The sequence below is a fragment of the Bombus terrestris genome, chromosome 11 (assembly GCF_910591885.1).
Source record: "Bombus terrestris chromosome 11, iyBomTerr1.2, whole genome shotgun sequence".
Taxonomy (NCBI): domain Eukaryota; kingdom Metazoa; phylum Arthropoda; class Insecta; order Hymenoptera; family Apidae; genus Bombus; species Bombus terrestris.
Window position 1 is genome coordinate 852059 of NC_063279.1, and position 20422 is coordinate 872480.

Sequence of the window (20422 nt, forward strand, 5' to 3'; positions counted from 1 at the left end):
TACGTATAATTTTTCTACATCTAAAAATACTTATAATTTGTATTATTCGTATATCACTATTGCTCGATAATTTCTTCCGACCAAAGGTTACGAGTACAACTTTTATCAGCTAATTACGAGCTTATTGGTTTCGTACCACTTTGAAAAACTTTCTATTATTTCTGACCGTTTGGGATGGCTTTCCACAGATATGTAGGTACACTCTTTAGTTAACATACCGCACTTTCGGTATAGTCCTAAATCGATGGAATAGACCCAAGTGTATTTTAGTGACTTTAATAAAGAATTAAATAAATCAAAATATTTTCCCCTCGCTATGTATTAAAAGTTTTTTTGTCCTCGTAATTCGCGATAGCCGAGCCTCGACATTCCGAAGCTCTTCTCGTATTTCTTTCCTCTCATCTCGTATCTCTCTATCTCTCATATATCGCAGAATAAATTTTTTTAAGATACGGTTCACACGCTCAGAGATTAGATGGAGGGAGAATAAATGAAAATGGAAAAGAGCCGTAGATAGATTAGCGAACAAAATGAAAAAAGGCGATCACGTGATCTAGATGGAGAAGCGCAGCGGAGAAGACCGGGAACGTAAACCAGGGAACAAACGGTACGGGGTCAGGACGTGATTTTCGAAGCTAGGATCGAAAGGAGGCGCCTCTCGCCACGTTTGGTTTTCACTCTCGGCACTCGGTGCTCGAGTCGGTGCCGCCGGTGCTGTGTTTTCTCGCTGCCATTTGCCGGCACACGTTCGTCGTGTACGCGAATCGTCGAGCGTTTTAAACTTTTCCGCGTGCACAAGCTCGGAAGCTTGCTCGAGAAAGCTGGTGGTGTCATGAAAAAGTGCAACAAGTAGAACAAGGACGAACAAAAGTGGTCGTATAAAATATCCGGGCAATCGATATCGACGAAATGGTTTAAAACGGTTCAAAAGTTATTTACAATAGTGGTCGCTACTTGTAATAGTGAATGTTAAAAACTTTAAATTTATAGCAATTGGAATGTCGTGATTGAACGTTATTCGAATACCTAATATATGGAAAAGAAAGGAACGAAGATATTATACTTTCCACAGTGGCAAATATGTTTTAACGAAACAAAGAAAAAAGGGAACACCGTAAATTTATTTGTCCGCAAATTCAATCCAATTACGATAACCGGTATGATAAATGACACGTTCGCGTCTGTTAACGAAGAGTTATTTAAACAATTTGCTTTTAATTAGAAGTAATTTTATATTTCTGCTTATTAGCAACCTCTGTATAATTTAATATTCCGTTCGTTATTCGAATAAATATTCATATGATTTTCTAACTGATAATTATTTGGCGCGCGCAATTTTTTTTATCCGTTTCATGATCGCTACAATTATGGAAACTAGTATAGACTACTACAATTAAATTTCGTAAATTCTAGATAATTTGGCGTGCGTGGAAGTTTCGAGCGCCACATCAGTCTCGCCGAATAGACGTGGTTCTCACGAGGTGGAATTAAGTGGAAATGGCAATAGGATTAACTACTTTGCTAGGTACTGCATCGGTCCTCGGATTCAGCTTGATTCCTCTCCTAGCGATTGGCTTGTCCGTATTTCGGTACAACCAAGCGGATCCAGAATCTCATCCGACCGATACCCGCCAGGTATTCTTCAAATGTTAATATACGTAAACCATACAAAACGCTTTCGTAGGATCATAAATGCACGCGAGTGACGCAAAGAGAGTTCGTTGTTGTACGTCAGTTATAAAACTGTTCCCTTCGGTTCCATTATTTTCATCGATATGTTCGTTAAGCGGAAATCCATAGTCGTCGTTACCGACAGTCGGCAAAACAGACACATAGATCTTTAACCTGAGTCGAATCGCTTTCGATTCACCGTTTCGAACAACTTCCAAAAGTTCCAAGATATCGCTTTTCAAATCGATCAAGTATCGTACGAACGTTGCTTGCATACGATTAACTTATGCTTTTCGTTTCAGCTTCTACGAATGTACGATTTCATAGTGGTCGGTGGAGGAAGCGCGGGTGCGGTGATAGCGTCGAGGTTGTCAGAGGTGTCGAATTGGACCGTGTTGCTCGTGGAAGCGGGCGGTGACGAAAATGAAATTTCGGACGTTCCCGTATTGGCTGGGTATACCCAGCTCTCGGAAATGGATTGGAAATACCAAAGTTCGCCACCGACCGTTTCGGCTTATTGCCTCGCCATGATCGGCGATAGATGCAACTGGCCACGTGGAAAGGTGCTTGGTGGCAGCAGCGTGTTGAACGCCATGGTTTATGTCCGGGGTAATCGGTAATTCAGGATCGATTAATCGAATCTTTGATTTATTTTTCAAACGTGGATAACGTAGTTCAATACCGGTGGATTTTCTAAACGAGCTTAAATATAACAAGTTTATATGTAGACAGGATTAACAGAGAGATACTTTAATTTCGTTTGTTATCGCGCCCCTCGTTTTCCGTTATCTTTCGCCATAACGATCTTAATTATTTCAGCCGTGATTACGACAATTGGGCTAGTCTGGGCAACGTCGGCTGGAGTTACGACGAGGTTCTGCCGTACTTCCTGAAATCCGAGGACAACCGCAATCCCTACCTCGCAAGGACGCCCTATCATGCCATGGGTGGTTACCTGACTGTGCAAGAATCCCCGTGGAGAACACCGTTATCGATCGCGTTTTTGCAAGCTGGTCAGGAGCTTGGCTATGAGAATCGCGACATAAACGGCGCGCATCAGACCGGTTTCATGTTAACCCAGTCAACGATACGTCGAGGCAGTCGTTGCTCCACCGCGAAAGCGTTCCTCAGACCGGTGAAGAACAGGCAGAATCTCCATATAGCGATGAACTCTCAAGCGTTAAGGGTGGTGTTCAACGACGACAAGAGAGCCACCGGTATCGAGATCCTTAGGGATGGTCGTCAGCAAGTAATACGAGTCAGACGGGAGATCGTTTTATCGGCCGGCACGATCAACTCGGCCCAACTGCTGATGTTATCCGGAATCGGGCCTAGAGAACACTTGGCGGAGTTCGATATACCCGTGATATCGGATTTGAGAGTCGGCGACAATCTTCAGGACCATGTGGGTCTTGGTGGACTGACGTTCATAGTCAACGAACCAATCAGCCTCAAGAAGGACCGTTTTCAAACCATGCCCGTGATGATGGAGTACGTTCTAAACGAAAGGGGTCCAATGACCGATCCCGGAGTAGAAGGATTGGCCTTCGTCAACACCAGATACGCGGACAAATCGGACGACTATCCCGATATTCAGTTCCATTTCGCCCCAAGTTCTATCAATTCCGACGGTGGAGATCAGATTAAGAAGATCTTAGGTCTGCGAGATAGAGTGTACAATACCATGTACAAACCGCTGACTCACGCTGAAACCTGGTCCATTCTGCCGCTTCTACTGAGACCCAGAAGTTCCGGCTGGGTGCGCTTAAAGAGCAAGAACCCATTAGTCTATCCAGATATTAATCCGAATTATTTCACGCACAAAGAGGACATGGACGTTCTTGTCGATGGCATAAGGATCGCGTTACAGTTATCCAACACGACGGCCTTTCAGAGATTCGGTTCCAGGCCACACACTATCCGTATGCCTGGATGCCACAGGTATCTATTCGACACTTACGATTATTGGGAATGCGCGATTCGACATTTCACTTTTACGATTTATCATCCCACCGGAACCTGCAAAATGGGTCCAAAGAGCGACTCTACGGCTGTTGTGGATCCGAGATTAAGAGTGTACGGGGTGAAAGGGTTGAGAGTGGCGGACGCGTCGATCATGCCCACGATCGTCAGTGGAAATCCGAACGCTCCTACTATTATGATCGGTGAAAAGGCAAGCGATATTATCAAGGAGGACTGGATGTACAAAAGAGAACGATACGTGGGAAGGTGATCAACGCAGGAAGGATCAACGATCCTTTGAAACGATTTCCGTTGTTTAAAATGCTTAGAATGTGAAAACGCAATTAACGGAGTAACGCTTCTTCGCGGAAAAAACATGATTCTTACCTTTTTCTCCCAGCTCGGTTTGCTGGAAACTCGGCGATACTCGCCTCCAAACGCGTAAGAAAGCGCTAAACGCATGTATTTTTCACAACGACTTAACTTTCAAGAACGATATGCGGGAAAACTTATAACGAAAGTCACCAATGATACCAAATCGTTACACCTGTACCTCATCTCCAAGAGATATAATTACTCTCAGGTATACCAAACAAACGTACCTTGGTACCTAACAAAATAGCTTTATATCTTTCCTTTATCAGTACTATTTATCGGTAAATCTTTATTTATTTCGTATTAATATAAACAATTTGTAAATATATTCTCTATTCGGAAAGAATAATTTAAACGTGCCATTTCTCACAGAAATACAGACGTTCGACGAGAGCGGCAATCCTCGTATAATAATACGATTATATTAGGGATAATTAGTTACCTATAAAAATATCGGAATTGTGTATATAAAAGGCGGTAGATTAGAAAAAGCTAGATTACAAAATTAATAAATACAGGATACTTTATGTATGTAAATAAAACAAACATAGTTTTTTATATTATTATTTATATATTATGTTATTTAAGATAAAGAACTGCGATATAAAAATATCATATTATGCAAGAATTATATGTATAAAAGAACGGAGACCTGCGTGTATCTATATAACGCAACATATATATATACTTCCCATTTATATCGCTTTATTTATATCATATCATCTATGGAATGTAAATAAAGCTCTGTATTTTAAGTCGTTTCTTAACCACTATCATCTTTCTAACCTAACTCGCGCTGTGTCTCGCATCAGCGAGCAAGGACAATGATCTCTGTTCGAATTTGAAATGAAAAGCAAGAAAATCACACGAATCGCATCAATCATAACTTTAGAAATTTTAGTCGATCAATTTTATTTGTATGTGGCCTATCTACACACATCGATCGAATCTTCTCACGTCATCTCGTCGATCTATCTAGTGATTTTTGTCTTTATCTAATTGCTCTCATGGAGGATACCTGGATCGCGAGACGAGAGCGTGTAAGGCGAACTCGGAAGAACGTGGATCGTGGGCGAACTTTCGTTTCACGAGCGAATCGCTTTACGTAACCAGGTTCCGTGCCAAAAGTTTCGTTGTAGGATACGAATTCTCCCGTTGCTTTCTGCATCGCGTTTCCGCTTCCTAGTTTCCTAGCGCGCGTTGAATTAGGCAGAATCTTCGTTATTTTTATGCGGATCTCGCTCGTCGTTACGCTAAACGAACAACTTGCAATTAACCTCTTGTTGCTTTACCATTTGCTTTAAAACGCACGCACTCGTTCGGGCTACGCTACAACTCTATGTACTCGAACCCATCCAGAGATAAACAGTCTGTATAATTCAATTTGACGACCGTACTCCGAATACTCTCGTTGATGATGATACTCGTTTAAAATTCCCATTCAAAATAACGTTCATAGTCCACCTTCTTTCTTTCGCCCTACTACTGTGCCTAAGTATCATTAGCTCAACTAGGATAATCGTTTCCGAAAAAAGGGCTCATAAACCGAAAAGACAAATCGAGTAAATCGGTTCATAAGTTTTCGTGGTTGCCACAATTGCACGCAACGAGGACCAACCGAGCACGAGTATACAAAAATTTCAATTGTCGAAATACCGAGACGAAATTTTAGGGCAACATTTTGATGCATATACCAGTTGGTTAAAAATGATTTACCGAAAAAGGATCGATCGAGTAGTGGTTTTTAACCAATGTTTCCTGGAATATTACCATTCCGCGGAATTAAATGTTCCATTTTTGTGAAAGAATTATTTTAGCTACAATTTTTACCGATATAACGTTTTCTTTCTCATTTGTATCTTTTTTTTTTGCCGTTACATAATCTGTCAACTATAAATTTTAAGAGAAACTACGTTTACGTACGTTTTCGTTGTTTGTTTCACGACCTTACGATTAGCGATTTCGGTGCGCTGCCAATTTTCCTTATAATTTCGAAAGTGTTCCGTAACTTCGAAAAGGTTGAGAGCAACTGATCGATGAGAGAGGCTTCGCGTGCGCGCCAATTTCTTTCCTACGAAGAGACTGTGATACGATGAAACCAACTATGACAGAAATTAATCGCGATCTTTATTCAAGCCTCTATCGAATCCTGACGTCTTCACGCGAATGTTGCACCGCGTTTATCCCTGCGAAACTCAATCAACGGTAACGCGTCAACCATACTCAATTTTTCTTTTGTTTATACTTAATATCAGCTTCACAAATTTCTACTAAAAGCATACCTAATAACATTCAATTTTATACCTCGAACAGCACGATGCGTCGAACATTCAAGTAGTATACGCATCCATTGCGAATAAGGAAAGGATTTTATGCTATGGAAAATTCAGTCGATGCGACTTTGCGTTTACGTTCCGGAGTTTCTTACTTTCACCGAGCCATCTTAAATTTGCGTGTGCAAACACTGATATATCCTCGATCTAAACGAATCTCGTTTAGATCCGGTAATAATAGCAGACTCGTAGCGCAACAATACGATTCAAACTACGTTAGATTTCCCTATCTCAATGATCGTGAAATCGTTTCTTCTTGCTTTATTCGCGGACGGTTCGCGTCTGTTTTACGATTTTGTATCCCGTATATCTCGATTCACCGAGGTTTCACTGCAAGTAGACCGTTCCGAAAGAAGTTGAAGATGGAAAGCAACGATAGACACCGTTAGGGCGTACCGAAGTACATCGTAATAGACGAATTAGGTTTTTTAAAATGTGATATATACCTATGTGTTTCAGTATAGACTATGACAATTGTCTCTATAGGTACGTGTTATTTTACATACATAGCCATAGCGTCAAACACGCTCGTACATAGTTTCGTTTATTCCTAGTAATTGATTTCAGACAACCGTTATTTACTCATAGTCATCTAACGAAACAATAGAACTTGTTGAACAATCATTGGAATTCGATAGATATTATTATTTTATCTTATCTCATAATTATTATTTTATCCGTAGCATAAATCAATATCGATACGTTCACGATCAAGAGATACGTCGCTTTTACATTTCGCTTTAAACTATTAAACTTATTATAATTACAGAGGGTTGGTAGCCGCGACCTAATATCTAGTTATTTTAAAGCTGCTGACATCTTCGAATCGTCATATTTTAATCTTGTTCCCATTTCACCAAGCAAAAAGAATTTGTAATATTCTAAGGAAACATTTAGCATAGAATCCAATCTAGGAAATATATATACCGATAAGACTGTCAAGAATGATAAGACGGTCAGAAATGGCCGAAGAAACGTAATAGGATTAAAACTTGTAATTGGACAAAAGAACGAGAGCGAGGTATCTCGTCGATTGGCTCTAACGCAGCGGTGGTATATATCGGAAAGAAACATCGTCGATAGCTTAGAAAACGCCTCAACCGTTTAAAATCCTTTGGTCTTGACATTTGACCATAGAGATAAAAAAACGGATACAGGGCAAAACTCGCGAATTTTACAAATTCTAAGGTACATCGTGCGAAGAAAGGTGAAGACAGTGAAAGTCGTGCCGTGATCGGTCGTGTTACGTTTGCAACGGGGCGTGAGTTCATTCGTATTTTCGATTCACGTCGGTACAAGGTACGGGGATATTTTACAGGGGATATAACTATAATAAAAGAAAGCAGTTATGACAGGAGCGAAGCCGCTTAAAGCTAGACACGACGAGTCTCCTGAACGCTTTCTTAGACTCCCACTTTCTTAAGCGGCATCGGACGATGGCGTAATTAGGACGATGGTGGCCCCGTTGGGTAGAAATGTCTGTTGAACTACCAAAGATAGCATCGAATATTCACCTTGAAGAATTTAGATTGTCTAGGAATTACCTAATTTTTTATTTCGTCAGGAAGCTCTTTCGAAATCTTGTTTACCGTTTCTGGTCATTCATAAATTAACTTTAACACAGTAGTGTGGCAAGCGAAGTAATATGTATAATTAATTTGGATAAATATTTATCAGATGGAAATATTAGTGTATGGAAATATTAGATAGTGTTTACGACTCGAACGTAACTATTACAACTTTCTTTTTGCGAGTCAAAGAAGAATGAATTAATTCCAAATGCGTTAATAAATCACTAGGTGTTATTATGGAAAGAGGCCCAAAGAAAATATCATGATTTCTCCCATTTCCTTTTCGTCGATTACGACTCGCTACTATCGTAAACCCCGCTCGCTCGCTCGCGATATCTCTCGTCTATTTCTTACGAACACGAGTAAGCTTGAAATACGCCAGATTTAAAAAAAAGGAAACGAAAAGTGGAATCGCGCGTGCGTAACGCAGTAATTGATAATTGATCGCTTACGCGTAATACTCGCGTACCATTAGAAAGTAACGCGTGTTTTTACGGAGCCTCCGTAACACGGTGCAACGTCCACGTTATCGAGGCGATATCAACTACAACCGGAAACGAGTTAGTTCGATTCAAGTTCTATCGCACCTGACGACACATTGCCAATTTCACGCGCGAATTAAATGGAAACCTCGAATAAAAGCGATTTTTAAGTTACGCTGTTCCATAACTTTCAAATAGCTAACGTGTTTCCTGTGCTCAACGTTACATCTTCCTCTGACGAAACCCTGTGTCTACTAAAAATGATCGCCAGAGGTTGCAGAATCATACTTTGCTGTTAATTAAACTTTGCTGTTCTGGTTAAAATATGCAACAGACCTTTGCTCGAGGCTTCCATACGATTCGTCGATATTCGCAAATATATGACCCAATACTTATGTTATAATCGAGAGAATCGCTGAAAAACGAGAATCGTACAAGTTTTTCTTCAAAAACGAGGTAAGTACAGTAAACGACATGATCAGGGTTATTAAACATAGCGAAATTTTCCAATTAACAAATTGCAGTCCTTTTTTCCTTTTAATAACTGCGTAATCAAAATTTAACGAACCACAAAACGTTTAAAATACGCCAGTCTGATCGATTCTTTAACAAACAGTCCCAAGTCCATCTGTTCTCGTTTCTTTTCCTAAACTGCACAAAATCAACTCACAATACACATAACATACACGTGTAACACTTTAACGAAAACCAAATATTTAAGAAATATTTAGTAGCCAACGACGGCAACAAGTTTATTGGAAAATACAAACTCGTCGAATGGAAAACAGTGGGTCGATCGAATCCGGCAAGACTGATACACGTTTCGAAAAATAATTCAAGTACTGAGTCTTACGCGAGTGAGGGTAGACCAATCACGAAATAATCTTGAATACGATTGGTCATAGGGCGGTGAAAGTTAGGTGAAGGGAAGTTGGAAAAGCACGTAAAGAGATACCTATTGGAACGAGGATTGATTTAAAATTCCAGGTAAGGTACATGTAATAATGGTCAAGGTTGTGAATTTTAGGACGCCGATAACGGTACAGTGTCCATTTTCATGTTACAGGGGATGTTCACCGAACCATCTCTTTCGATCGCTATTTTAGACGCTTTATATTGGAGCAGTTATTTTAAAACGACGAGTGTAAAAGAAATATTTTTTACATATACACTGACGTTCGTAAGCGTGCGTGAATTTTGGTCACTTTGTATCAAACATATACGAATTAACTAATTAATGAAGAACATTATCTACCATTGTCTTACGTGACCAGCAAATATACGTTACATGAAATATAAATTGTTTATTTGAAATCTTATCGATAATACGATAAAATTAAGTACACGGTTCGTCAATATGTTAACTGGTGTTAAATATTATTGTCACAATCGATCACGATACTTTCTATCAATTTGGATGAATCTTTTTTAACGTTTCTGCCACTTGACAACTAAATCAGCCGAAAATAAATAATAACTTTTGTAAGACTAGGTTTTATCGTGTTATAATACTGTATGACAGCTGTGATAAAGAATAAAAATATTTCGAGTCTTTCTATTTGTAACTTTGCAAGTAAATTATATTTTGAAGTAAACAAGAGTCGACAAACTTGTAAACGATAATATACTTGATAACTTCAGTCTCGTGCGGGCAGCATGGAAATAAATTTTTCTTGTTTCATGCGCGGCGTTTTACCTGTCGCTTTACTGATAAGATTGGTGGTGCGCAATCGTTGTTATTCTAGCGCTAATTTGCGTAACGTTTTAGCGAATAGCTTCAAATTACGAACTGTCTACGATAAGAAGCACTTTGCGTAACCTGTCTGTGGCCGATGTGCCTGAAAAATTGTCGTGTATCGCGATTTTAAAAAATGAGTCGAATATCGATCGAGCTTGATACGTAATCACGCGTGTGAGTTATTACACGCGTGCCAAGAAGTTACCGCACGAATGTAATAGAACCGGATGTAATCGACGCTAGGAAACAGGATCGAGTCGAGGGACGATGTAGACGTCGACCAGCCGGCCGTTCTGTACTTTGCTATATTTCCAGACCGTTGACCCGATCCCGCGCACGACAACAGATTATCAACGCGCGATTTAACTTTTTCGGTTAATTACATTCCACCGAGCGATCATCGCGTCTCAGAAAAACGGACGGTCCTTCGTTTCAGCAGGAGCTTTACATCGTTCTCAGAGATCGAACGAATTTTAGACGCATTTTCAGATGATCTATCGGCGTACTGGTTCCGAGAAGAAAACTCGTACCATAATTGAAACGATTTCTTAATTGCACTTGACTACAAGCGTACAAACGACGTGTCCTAGAAACGACTGTATCGTCGTTCTTACGCGACTTTTAGCAAGGATTTAGGTTTAGGTGAAGGGAAAGAAGACCGGGGAAACAAACGAATTAAGCTTTCGGGAACTCTTCTTTCTTCTTTTCTGTTGAAATTTGTTTTACATGTTTGAAATATCAGAACGCGTAATGGCCACGTATTAAACGAGTCAGAACGAAAAATGTTTACTTCTTGCAGTCCGGTCTTTGTAATTCGCACGAGTGCTTGTCGTTATAGTGACGTTTAAGATAAATCGGTTGACACGAGGAAACGTGTTTGAACGACGAACTGGGTTGTTCGACAGAACTTTCTTTCTCTTACTCGAAATTCGTAGGCAGCTCGTCACCGATAGTATTGCAAACTCTAGTCGTGATGGAAATCACGTAGCGATGTCAGATGTTTCACAACACGACACACATTAATTTTCTCGTAAATATACGATCCGAATGTATTAATTCTCGCAATAATTATGTAAAAAAAATAGTTGACCACTCCCACGGTAATTGAATAAATCTTATTTCATCATGCGGAATAATGCAAATGTAATAAAAACAGCTTTAAGGTAGAAATCAAAAACATTGGAATATTACTAAATACGTATTAAGTTTAAGAGTAGATGCTATCCCCAAAAAATTTAAGCTATTTCCATAGATAGAACGCGTATCCCAGGAAGAGTACTCTCTCGAAACTTTGATCAACAGATCGTACTAAAATCAAAACGTAGAAGACATTGGCCGAAAGAAAGGCGCGTGTCCGAAAGGAAGCGGCAGGAACTCTTACGGATGTAACGTAAAGCGTGTGTACGGAAGGTAATGGCAACCTAGCGTAAGCACCAGCTGTTACCACATTGTTAAGGGGGTGGGGAGATAGGTGCGCGTAGGTAACCACAGGAAGAGAATACTTTCACTGCCAAACGTACGGTTGGGAGCCTTCGAGAAGGACGAGAAACCCCAGGCATCGGTTAGTCAGACGGATAAGGACGGTGAGAGTAAAACGATCAGGGAGCGTAGTATCGGCACAGCGCTCTATCGTTTTCCCGAGATACTTACCCGTCATTTTACCATCGTTTCAAAACTGGTGAACCATCTGCATCGATCGATCCTGCCGAAAATCGCGCGTCCTCGCGATCGTTCCTGCGTTCATCGTCTAATTCCACCGAGAAGAAAGTAGTTTCGTTCCATTTGGTTCGCGATTCGGAATTACGGATCCGCGATACCGATCGATACCATCTATGTAAACGATCCAAATAAAGAGGAAGTCGATTCGAAGGATTTAATGGAAAAGCGACAGACTTCATGGGGAGAGAAGCTTCGTAAACATCGTGACGAAGGTAAGCGATTCGGAAAAGCGTTCGGTTTCTGTTCGGAGATATATTGGCACATGCTCCTCCGACATCACGGGAGAATTCTCCCGGAGAAAGTTCTAAGGACTGCCTGTTAGATAATCCAGGGTCGTCGAAGGAACTTTACAAAGTATAGGAAATATAGAAACCTCTTACGTAGATATATATTATACGAAACATTTTGAAATTTCATTAGCACTGTAACGAGACACGACCGTCCCATCGCTACATTGGAAGCATGTGCAAAATATTTGAACAGTCAATTATTTGCCATAGTAATAAAGCGCGATATTTAGTGAAAGCATTTTTAGCGCTAATTATACGTTTAAGACTATCATTTATGCTGTATACTAATTTTTCATTAACAATAAGCGTGTATTCGCAATAAATCTCTTGCAACTTCTGTATACATTTTTTAAACACGATAGTCGCGTCTTGTTACAGCGCTAACCAGATTTTAAAGATATATGCGTAAGGATATTTCGTAGGATGCACATGATATATGTGGCCAGAAAAATTTTCTGTGGTAAGCGTTCGAATACTTTTGTAAATCACTGCAAGACGAATCGGTGTATTCGATTCGAATCGAATCGATGGTTACGATCAATCTACCGACGTTGAAACGATATAAGGTGAGACGCGAGGATTATTCCCGTTCTACTTGGAAATATAGTGCGAAAGATTGATACGGAAATTATCCGAATCGGGAGCGACATTTCAGATATTTCGCGAGAAAGCAAAGTAACGTTGATACAGACTATTAGACAGAATTATAACAGACTTGTGTAACTATAGGTTACGCATAGTAAAATTTTCGCTGTTTTGTCTAACACGAGTAATATATATTCATTCGTAAGAAAATATACAGAGTTTCGAATCTTTAATATTTCTGTCGTTTCTAACAACCCGATTGTCACTGGCCACGAAAGACGTAGTAGCCGATTTTACGAGTTTTGACAAACACAAAAGATACTATCAAATTGTCCAGCAGACGATTTCCCCGTCAACTAAGCATAAGCGAAATCAGGTTTTTTCCGAGTGTTTGTTTGCAATAGAGTTTGCGATTCTTATTTGTAAAACGAACGTTCTGGTTAACAATCTTTCATTTCCATGGGACAAGTGAAAGATGTATAAAATATGGAAAAATAATACAATGCTAATCTTGTCATTTTGAACGTATTGAAAAACAACCGCGCGAACATCTGCAGATTATAATAAAATCGAAGAGTGTGATTGATTTAAAAATCGACTACACGCAATAATAGTCTCATTAAATATCGTGCACGCCAAGAATCGGAGTAATATAGCAGGCAGCACAGATCAAGGCTGTGGAACGGTGACATAGATCTTTACGCTCAGATTATCTATAGATTTTTATGTTATTCGCTACTGGCATTGCCATGTGGTGGTATCTAATTGCGTTTCATGAGCGAATCTTTCATATGCGAGTCCTTTCCTATTGCAAAACACGATCCGTAACGTTTATCTAAAGTCGTTACTATTTCATTCTGTTTTCCATTATTTTAATTTAATTTAATAACAAATAACTCGAACAAAATTATCGAAAATATCGATATAATACGATATAAGAGTATGCGATTCGAGTAAATTCGATTTAGTGGATAATAAAAGATAAAGTAAAAAGAAAATAGAGAATAAGAGAAATTTAAGATTACGAAAACTAAAATATCAATTATAAAAGATTCGATACTAAAACGAGCGAGAAGGGAATAAAATAATAAAATAGGTTACAACTTATTTCGTCATTTGTGAGTTTCTAAACAAACGATGAGTATTACATCTGTCTTTTCGCTGTAAACATCTAACATAAGACCGGTTTTACGATATTACGCAGTCTTATGCTACGCGATAAAATTCATACAAAACCCAGATTAGATCCGACCGGATTTCCACAGATCAATGTTAGTGCGTTTAGAAAAAGAAGAAAAGACAAAAAAATAGACTACACCGCACCGCTATAAATCATTTTATTCAAATATTTCGCCAAAAAAAATACAAAATATAGAATAAATTAATATAAAAAATAATAAACTTAATATATATAAATATATAAATTAACGAGAAAGATAGAAAATACAATATAATTTCCTGGTGCACCTTTTTAAATACCTCAGCTTACGTAACTCTTTCGTGCTCATCACGAAGACACACAGCTCAAATTCTTGTTTTAAATACATCTCATAGATCTAACACTCCTGCTTAAGATATCAAGAAATTCCAAGAAAGGAAGAAATAGAAGAAATAAAAAAAAAAAAAAAAAAAAAAAAATAGAAAAAAGGAAGAAATTCAAACAAACTACATACATTGACGTTACTCATGCTCGATTATCTTATACACTTTCTTTCGCCGTTGAAAGTCATTTAAAGAAAGAAAGTCGCAAGTGGTTACGCAATAACTCTGTAAAATTTTCTCATTGAATCGAGAATGTTTCGTGATGTCTCTCTAATGAAAACAATTTTAATATCATCATACTTATCATTACTATTACTATCGTTATCGTTATTACCGAGTATGTCCCTTTTTTTTTAAAAGAAACAGCGAAACATTACGCTCGTCTCGAACGAAATAATCCACGCAATGAGAGACGTGAACGCGTGTTCCAAGTTTCGACGGATCTCTCCTTTACGTCGCTCAAAGAAAAACTAATTTACGCTGAACTCACGTGGTTGGGCGTTCGATGATCAAGCAGTCGGCGAAACTCTTACCTGAAACAAGAAAGCAGGATCGTGTACAGGATACGTATCGTCGTTGAAAATGTTAAACGAGTAGTCGATTTGTAGTCGTTAAACGTCAATTTCTAATCACGTTTGTCGGCAGAAATAACGTCTCTATTATAATGGTAACTGGTCGAGTTTAATGTCCCTGATATATAATAATGTATATTCGCTAATTTTCATAAACGTGTCGAAGAAAAAGTTTTAAAACTTCGTTAACGCTATAGCGAAACACGACGAGTACGTTGATAAACCTTGATTGATTCAACCAAATAAGCGAATATATTTTATATGTGACAAAAGTAGTACGTCATATAATATTTCTGTAATAGGTACTTATTGCATGTGCATATATACATACACACGTGTGTGTATATGTCTGTCTTATTTTATTTTCCTTTTACCAGTAGCATTGTACATTGCAATTCCTCTTTTCGTATGCAAATGAGATTTCAACTACAACGCGTTCGAGAAAACAAGTTACTTGACATTATTCATGACGTTATTTATGATCGTCTTGAGATAAAAAATGAATTTAATTATTTCCAAGTATCGCGAGCAACGAACAAATATCCCATTACGTAGCGCGAAGAGAGTTACACGTTCGATCTAAATGCGATAATCTAAGAGAATAGAGAACGCGTCTTTCAGAGAGAAAAGTTGCCAACTTCCGCGTTATTTTCTTGCACGATGATTTTTCCTAGCTTGCGTTCTCGCCGTTCGTTCGTTCGTTCATCGATTGGAAACAACGTTATTTCAGGTCAGTTTGCGAGGATCTCTATCCTCGAGACCCATTTCCATGAGCAACAACTCGATAAAATTGTTTTTTTCTCTTTCCTTTTCGATTCTTTTCCCCTTTGATAGAATCGTACGAATATCGCGTTTTCCGCGCTATAACGAACGCAGGTGGTTTTAAAACTTTCTCGTATGTTTTTTTGCCGATGTAAAACACGGGTTCTTTCGTGACTCGGCGGACACGAACGATAGAAATAACATTTTAAGCATAATAAATGCATTTTCTCCCGAAGCAAATGTAAGATCGACGTATGATACAGCCAGGTTTTTTCGTGGATATTTCTGCGTTTGAATAATTTACGCTCGATCAATTTATCTATAGCAATTTTGTCTATAGCAGCGACTATAGGGAAAATATGGTAGTTACGGTATTAATTGGACATAATATAATTTATCTAGCTACTCGTTCGTCGAGTAATTCTACGAGTAATTTTATCCATTTGAAAATAAAATAATTTGCGTCACCCATGTAGACTTATATTTCTATGGAAAATCATCTTCCACGATTTAACCGGTCGTACAACTTACAAGCAACCATTTATCTACTGCGAAAACCTACAAAGACTCATTCCAGTACCTATTAACCTAAATAAAGCGGTGATCGATCCTCCTACTTACTCTCTCCACTGCTGTTTGCTACATCAGCAATAGTCCAAGCTCGTTAATTGTTACAAGAGTGCTCCTTCGATTACGCGTTTCTCGTTTTCTATATCTATTTCGAGAGCAACTTCTATCGTTCTACTCTCGAAACTTTCATCTATTATCATCAATCGAACGTTTTATCGCAATTTCCAACTGACGATCCACGATCGATAGACTGCAAATTCATATTTTCCGGAATATAATTGAAAGAGTAGAACTTGGATTTGTTTCGTCTATCAAATGGTATGGAAAGTATTAAACTGTATTAAACTATATTTTATATATTATATTTTTTCGCATTATGTGCATTCTGTGAAACTATGCACTCTCGAGTCTCCTATAAATGCATAGAAATTCGCAGTCTAACGATGAAAAATGCTACAAACCTACAAATAAAGTAAGAAATTTCGTTAGTCGTAAAATACGAAAGTGCGCGTTCTAGATTTAAGACACCGAATGAACACGTGTATCAGCGGCTACAAAAAGAGAAAAGCAAGATGCCGGGATATTCAAATAACCCGAATCAGGAATACTCGAGTCAGATGAGGAGGATTCTAGCGCAAGCGGAGAGCGTGGATGGTAGTCGAGGCGTAAGAAACTCAAGCAGAGAGAGAACACGTAACACAACCGGCAGAAATCCGTGGACGAAAACGAACGCGACAGAGGTTTACGTGGATGGAACACTTTCACCTTCCCCTGTTACGAGATCACCATCTTACCCATTCTACCGGCAAACACACAACTTGATTAATTTGTTGGCCGGTTTACGCGAGAATTAATCGATAAACCGCGACGCATGCTGTACGTTAAATCGCGTCGAGTTCCACGTGCTGCTAATTAGGGTCAGCTCTATTTCCTACAATTTTCTCCCTTCCTTCCGCATCGTCCAACAGGATTCGTAGTACGTCGTACTAAAACGCGATTTACCCGCACTGATTACCACGATCCTTTCCTTTCCCTTGCTCGATGAGAAAACTTTAAACGTCCGGAATTTGAAAGGCAGAAATCGAACGGGGAATCGTACAATTTCTCGTTTACCGATTTGAAAATCGATGCTTTGTACGCGGGATCGATCGTGCTTAATTCATGTTTTGATTGATCGCGTAATCGTCGAATAGAAGTTGACGCACGAGCCCTAGTGTACAATTGCTAGAACATCTATCTACATGCATACGTATATAGCTTAGTAAAACAATTAGAGAAATAGACGATAGACGAATGGTGAACTTGTTTTTGATTTGCAAGTTTTAACGGTACGCGCGCAGTTCTCCGTGAATCGAAAGATTCTCCATTTGTTAAAAATTTCGGATTATCGATTTCTACGAGCGTCTAATCCATTCCAATTTCCAATTGAAATGCTTGACAAAATTACAATAGCACAACGTTAACGACTCGATCTCGAGCAATCAAATACAAATATACTAGCAATTAGAATCTGTATCTAAGATTCGGTTTCATGAAAAAGTAATCGTCACTAGTGTCACCAGCCATAATAGTAGACCAGCATTCATATCCCAACGATATTTATTTACTAGACCGTAGATATTTATACAATATTTTCGATATTTTCCATATTATATACAATTCGTGCATTCTTTCGCCAAGAAATGTCCCACAAATGCATAAAAATTCACAGCTTTAAGGTTTAACGCTCGTTGTTCGTTTGTTTACAGAGAAGCAATGAAGAACGTAAATCCCCGGGTATCATCCAAAGTACATCGTATCGAGAAAATCGGCACACGGCCACCAGACATTCTTTCATGATGACATACGAACCAGCGAAAACACTTCGAAATCGGAGATATCATTCGGTGAAATTTAAGAATCTATCTAGTGGAAAAGAATGGTATTCAGCGCGATCGTGGTCACGTCGGCCTTGAAGGGTGCTTTGAGCCTGGTGGGCACGAGTTTGTGGTTAATCCCCCTATTAATAGCGGGTCTGTCCTACTATCGATACGATCAACTGGACCCGGAGAGTCGGCCTATCGACAAATATCCTCTCTACGCGGAATACGATTTCGTGGTTGTAGGAGCTGGATCAGCCGGGGCTGTGGTAGCTAATCGGCTATCAGAAATAGCAAAATGGAACGTTCTCCTACTAGAGGCTGGTCCGGATGAGAACGAAGTAACCGACGTACCTTCGTTGGCGGCTTATCTTCAATTAACGAAATTAGATTGGAAATATAAAACAGAACCGACGGGGAGAGCCTGTCTGGCTATGAAAGGTGGTCGCTGTAACTGGCCTCGTGGCAAAGTTCTAGGTGGTTCGAGCGTGCTCAATTACATGTTATACGTCAGAGGGAACAGACACGATTACGATTACTGGGAGTCGATGGGCAATCCCGGTTGGGGATACGACCAAGCGTTGTATTATTTCAAGAAATCCGAGGATAACAGGAATCCCTACTTGCAGAGGAGTCCGTATCATTCGACTGGTGGATACTTGACGGTGCAAGAGTCTCCGTGGAAGACTCCTTTGGTAGTGGCGTTCGTTCAGGCAGGAACGGAGATGGGATACGAGAACAGGGATATAAACGGAGAAGAACAAACGGGATTTATGATAGCTCAAGGGACGATCCGCCGAGGTAGCAGATGCTCGACGGCGAAGGCGTTTCTGCGACCAATTCGACTGCGTAGGAACATTCACACCGCCATGAATTCTCACGTAACCAGAGTTCTGATCAACCCTGTCACCATGAAAGCAACAGGCGTCGAGTTTGTCAGGGATGGTCGCAGACAAATGGTCCGAGCGAGAAAGGAAGTGATTCTCTCCGCCGGAGCGATAAACAGCGCTCAGATTCTCATGTTATCCGGTGTAGGACCGAAGGAACATTTGCGTCACGTTGGAATACCGGTGATCAAGGACCTTCGAGTGGGCGACAATCTACAGGATCACGTTGGCATGGGTGGCTTGACGTTCCTGATAGACAAACCCGTGGCTATTGTTCAGGATCGGCTGCAAGCGGCTCCGGTAACGATGCATTACGTGGCGAACGGAAGAGGTCCGATGACCACTCTAGGCGGCGTCGAGGGCTACGCCTTCGTCAACACGAAATACGCCAATCGATCCATCGATTATCCGGACATTCAATTACACATGGCGCCGGCGTCCATAAATTCAGACGGCGGCGTGCAAGTTAAGAAGATTCTCGGAATAACCGACCAAGTGTACGATACCGTGTACAGACCTATAACGAATAAGGACGCATGGACCATCATGCCTCTTCTGCTCAGGCCTAGATCGAGAGGCACGGTCAGGCTACGTAGTTCCAATCCGTTTCATAGCCCGCTGATCGACGCTAATTATTTCTCCGATCCGATGGACATCGCCACTTTGGTCGAAGGTGCGAAAATCGCGATCAGACTTAGCGAGGCGAAAGTTTTTAAGCAGTTTGGATCGAGAGTTCACAGGATCAAACTGCCTGGATGCAAGCACCTGAAATTTGCTTCGGACGCGTACTGGGAGTGTCACATTCGACATATTTCGATGACCATTTATCATCCGGTCGGAACAACGAAGATGGGCCCTTCCACCGATCCCACCGCCGTCGTCGATTTTAGGCTGAAGGTACACGGGATCGAAGGGTTGAGGGTGATCGACGCGTCGATCATGCCTACCATTTGTAGCGGAAACACGAACGCGCCGGTAATTATGATCGGAGAGAAGGGAGCCGATCTCGTAAAGAACGATTGGCTGACGGTAGAAACTGCGAGAAGAAGCTAGCGATTTCATATTTGCGGATCGAGTAAAAGTTGGCAAAAAGTTGTTGATCTTTACTAGATAGATATATCTGTTGGTACTTTAGTTACGTTTTGTTGTTGATAAATTTGTACTCGTGTAACGCATTACTTGCAAAAATATCTGTCTCTTGTGATACATCTATCTTTTGTGTGTTCGTGGGTGTGTGTGTGTGTGTGTGTGTGTGTGTGTGTGTGTGTGTGTGTGTGTGTGTGTGTGTGTGTGTGTGTGTGTGTGTGTGTGTGTGTGTGTGTGTGTGTGTGTGTGTGTGTGTATGCTTGATTATATGTACATAAAGATGAAATTTTGTTAAATTAGCCGTAGAATTATCGTTAAGTGAAAGGTTGTTACAAAACGATCTGATACAGCGAACGAATCAAATTGCATCGAAAATGAAATAACTTCATCGTATGGTTGGATCAACTGTAGGGTTTAT

At 40.0% G+C, this 20422-nt stretch overlaps 3 protein-coding genes across 3 annotated transcripts in view; 2 read left to right on the top strand and 1 right to left on the bottom strand.

The window, feature by feature from the left end:
- Positions 1–20422, bottom strand: part of LOC100643053 (flotillin-2) — an 87807-nt gene that overhangs the window by 62297 nt on the left and 5088 nt on the right. The window lies entirely within an intron of this gene.
- LOC105666207 (glucose dehydrogenase [FAD, quinone]) lies at positions 593–4827 on the top strand. Its single transcript, XM_012313381.3, has 4 exons — positions 593–1157; positions 1414–1635; positions 1974–2287; positions 2491–4827. Exons 2-4 carry the CDS (start codon positions 1498–1500, stop codon positions 3902–3904), a joined length of 1866 nt encoding a protein of 621 aa, XP_012168771.2. The 5' UTR covers positions 593–1157; positions 1414–1497; the 3' UTR covers positions 3905–4827.
- On the top strand, positions 11450–20213 carry LOC100643853 (glucose dehydrogenase [FAD, quinone]). Its single transcript, XM_003398697.4, has 2 exons — positions 11450–12063; positions 17921–20213. Exon 2 carries the CDS (start codon positions 18091–18093, stop codon positions 19969–19971), a length of 1881 nt encoding a protein of 626 aa, XP_003398745.1. The 5' UTR covers positions 11450–12063; positions 17921–18090; the 3' UTR covers positions 19972–20213.

Coding starts and splice junctions, on each gene's coding strand:
- LOC105666207 (XM_012313381.3), top strand. CDS start 1,498: ATGGCAATAGGATTAACTACTTTGCTAGGTACTGCATCGGTCCTCGGA. Junction 1,636..1,973: donor ATCCGACCGATACCCGCCAG/GTATTCTTCAAA, acceptor TTTTCGTTTCAG/CTTCTACGAATGTACGATTT. Junction 2,288..2,490: donor GTTTATGTCCGGGGTAATCG/GTAATTCAGGAT, acceptor TAATTATTTCAG/CCGTGATTACGACAATTGGG.
- LOC100643853 (XM_003398697.4), top strand. CDS start 18,091: ATGGTATTCAGCGCGATCGTGGTCACGTCGGCCTTGAAGGGTGCTTTG.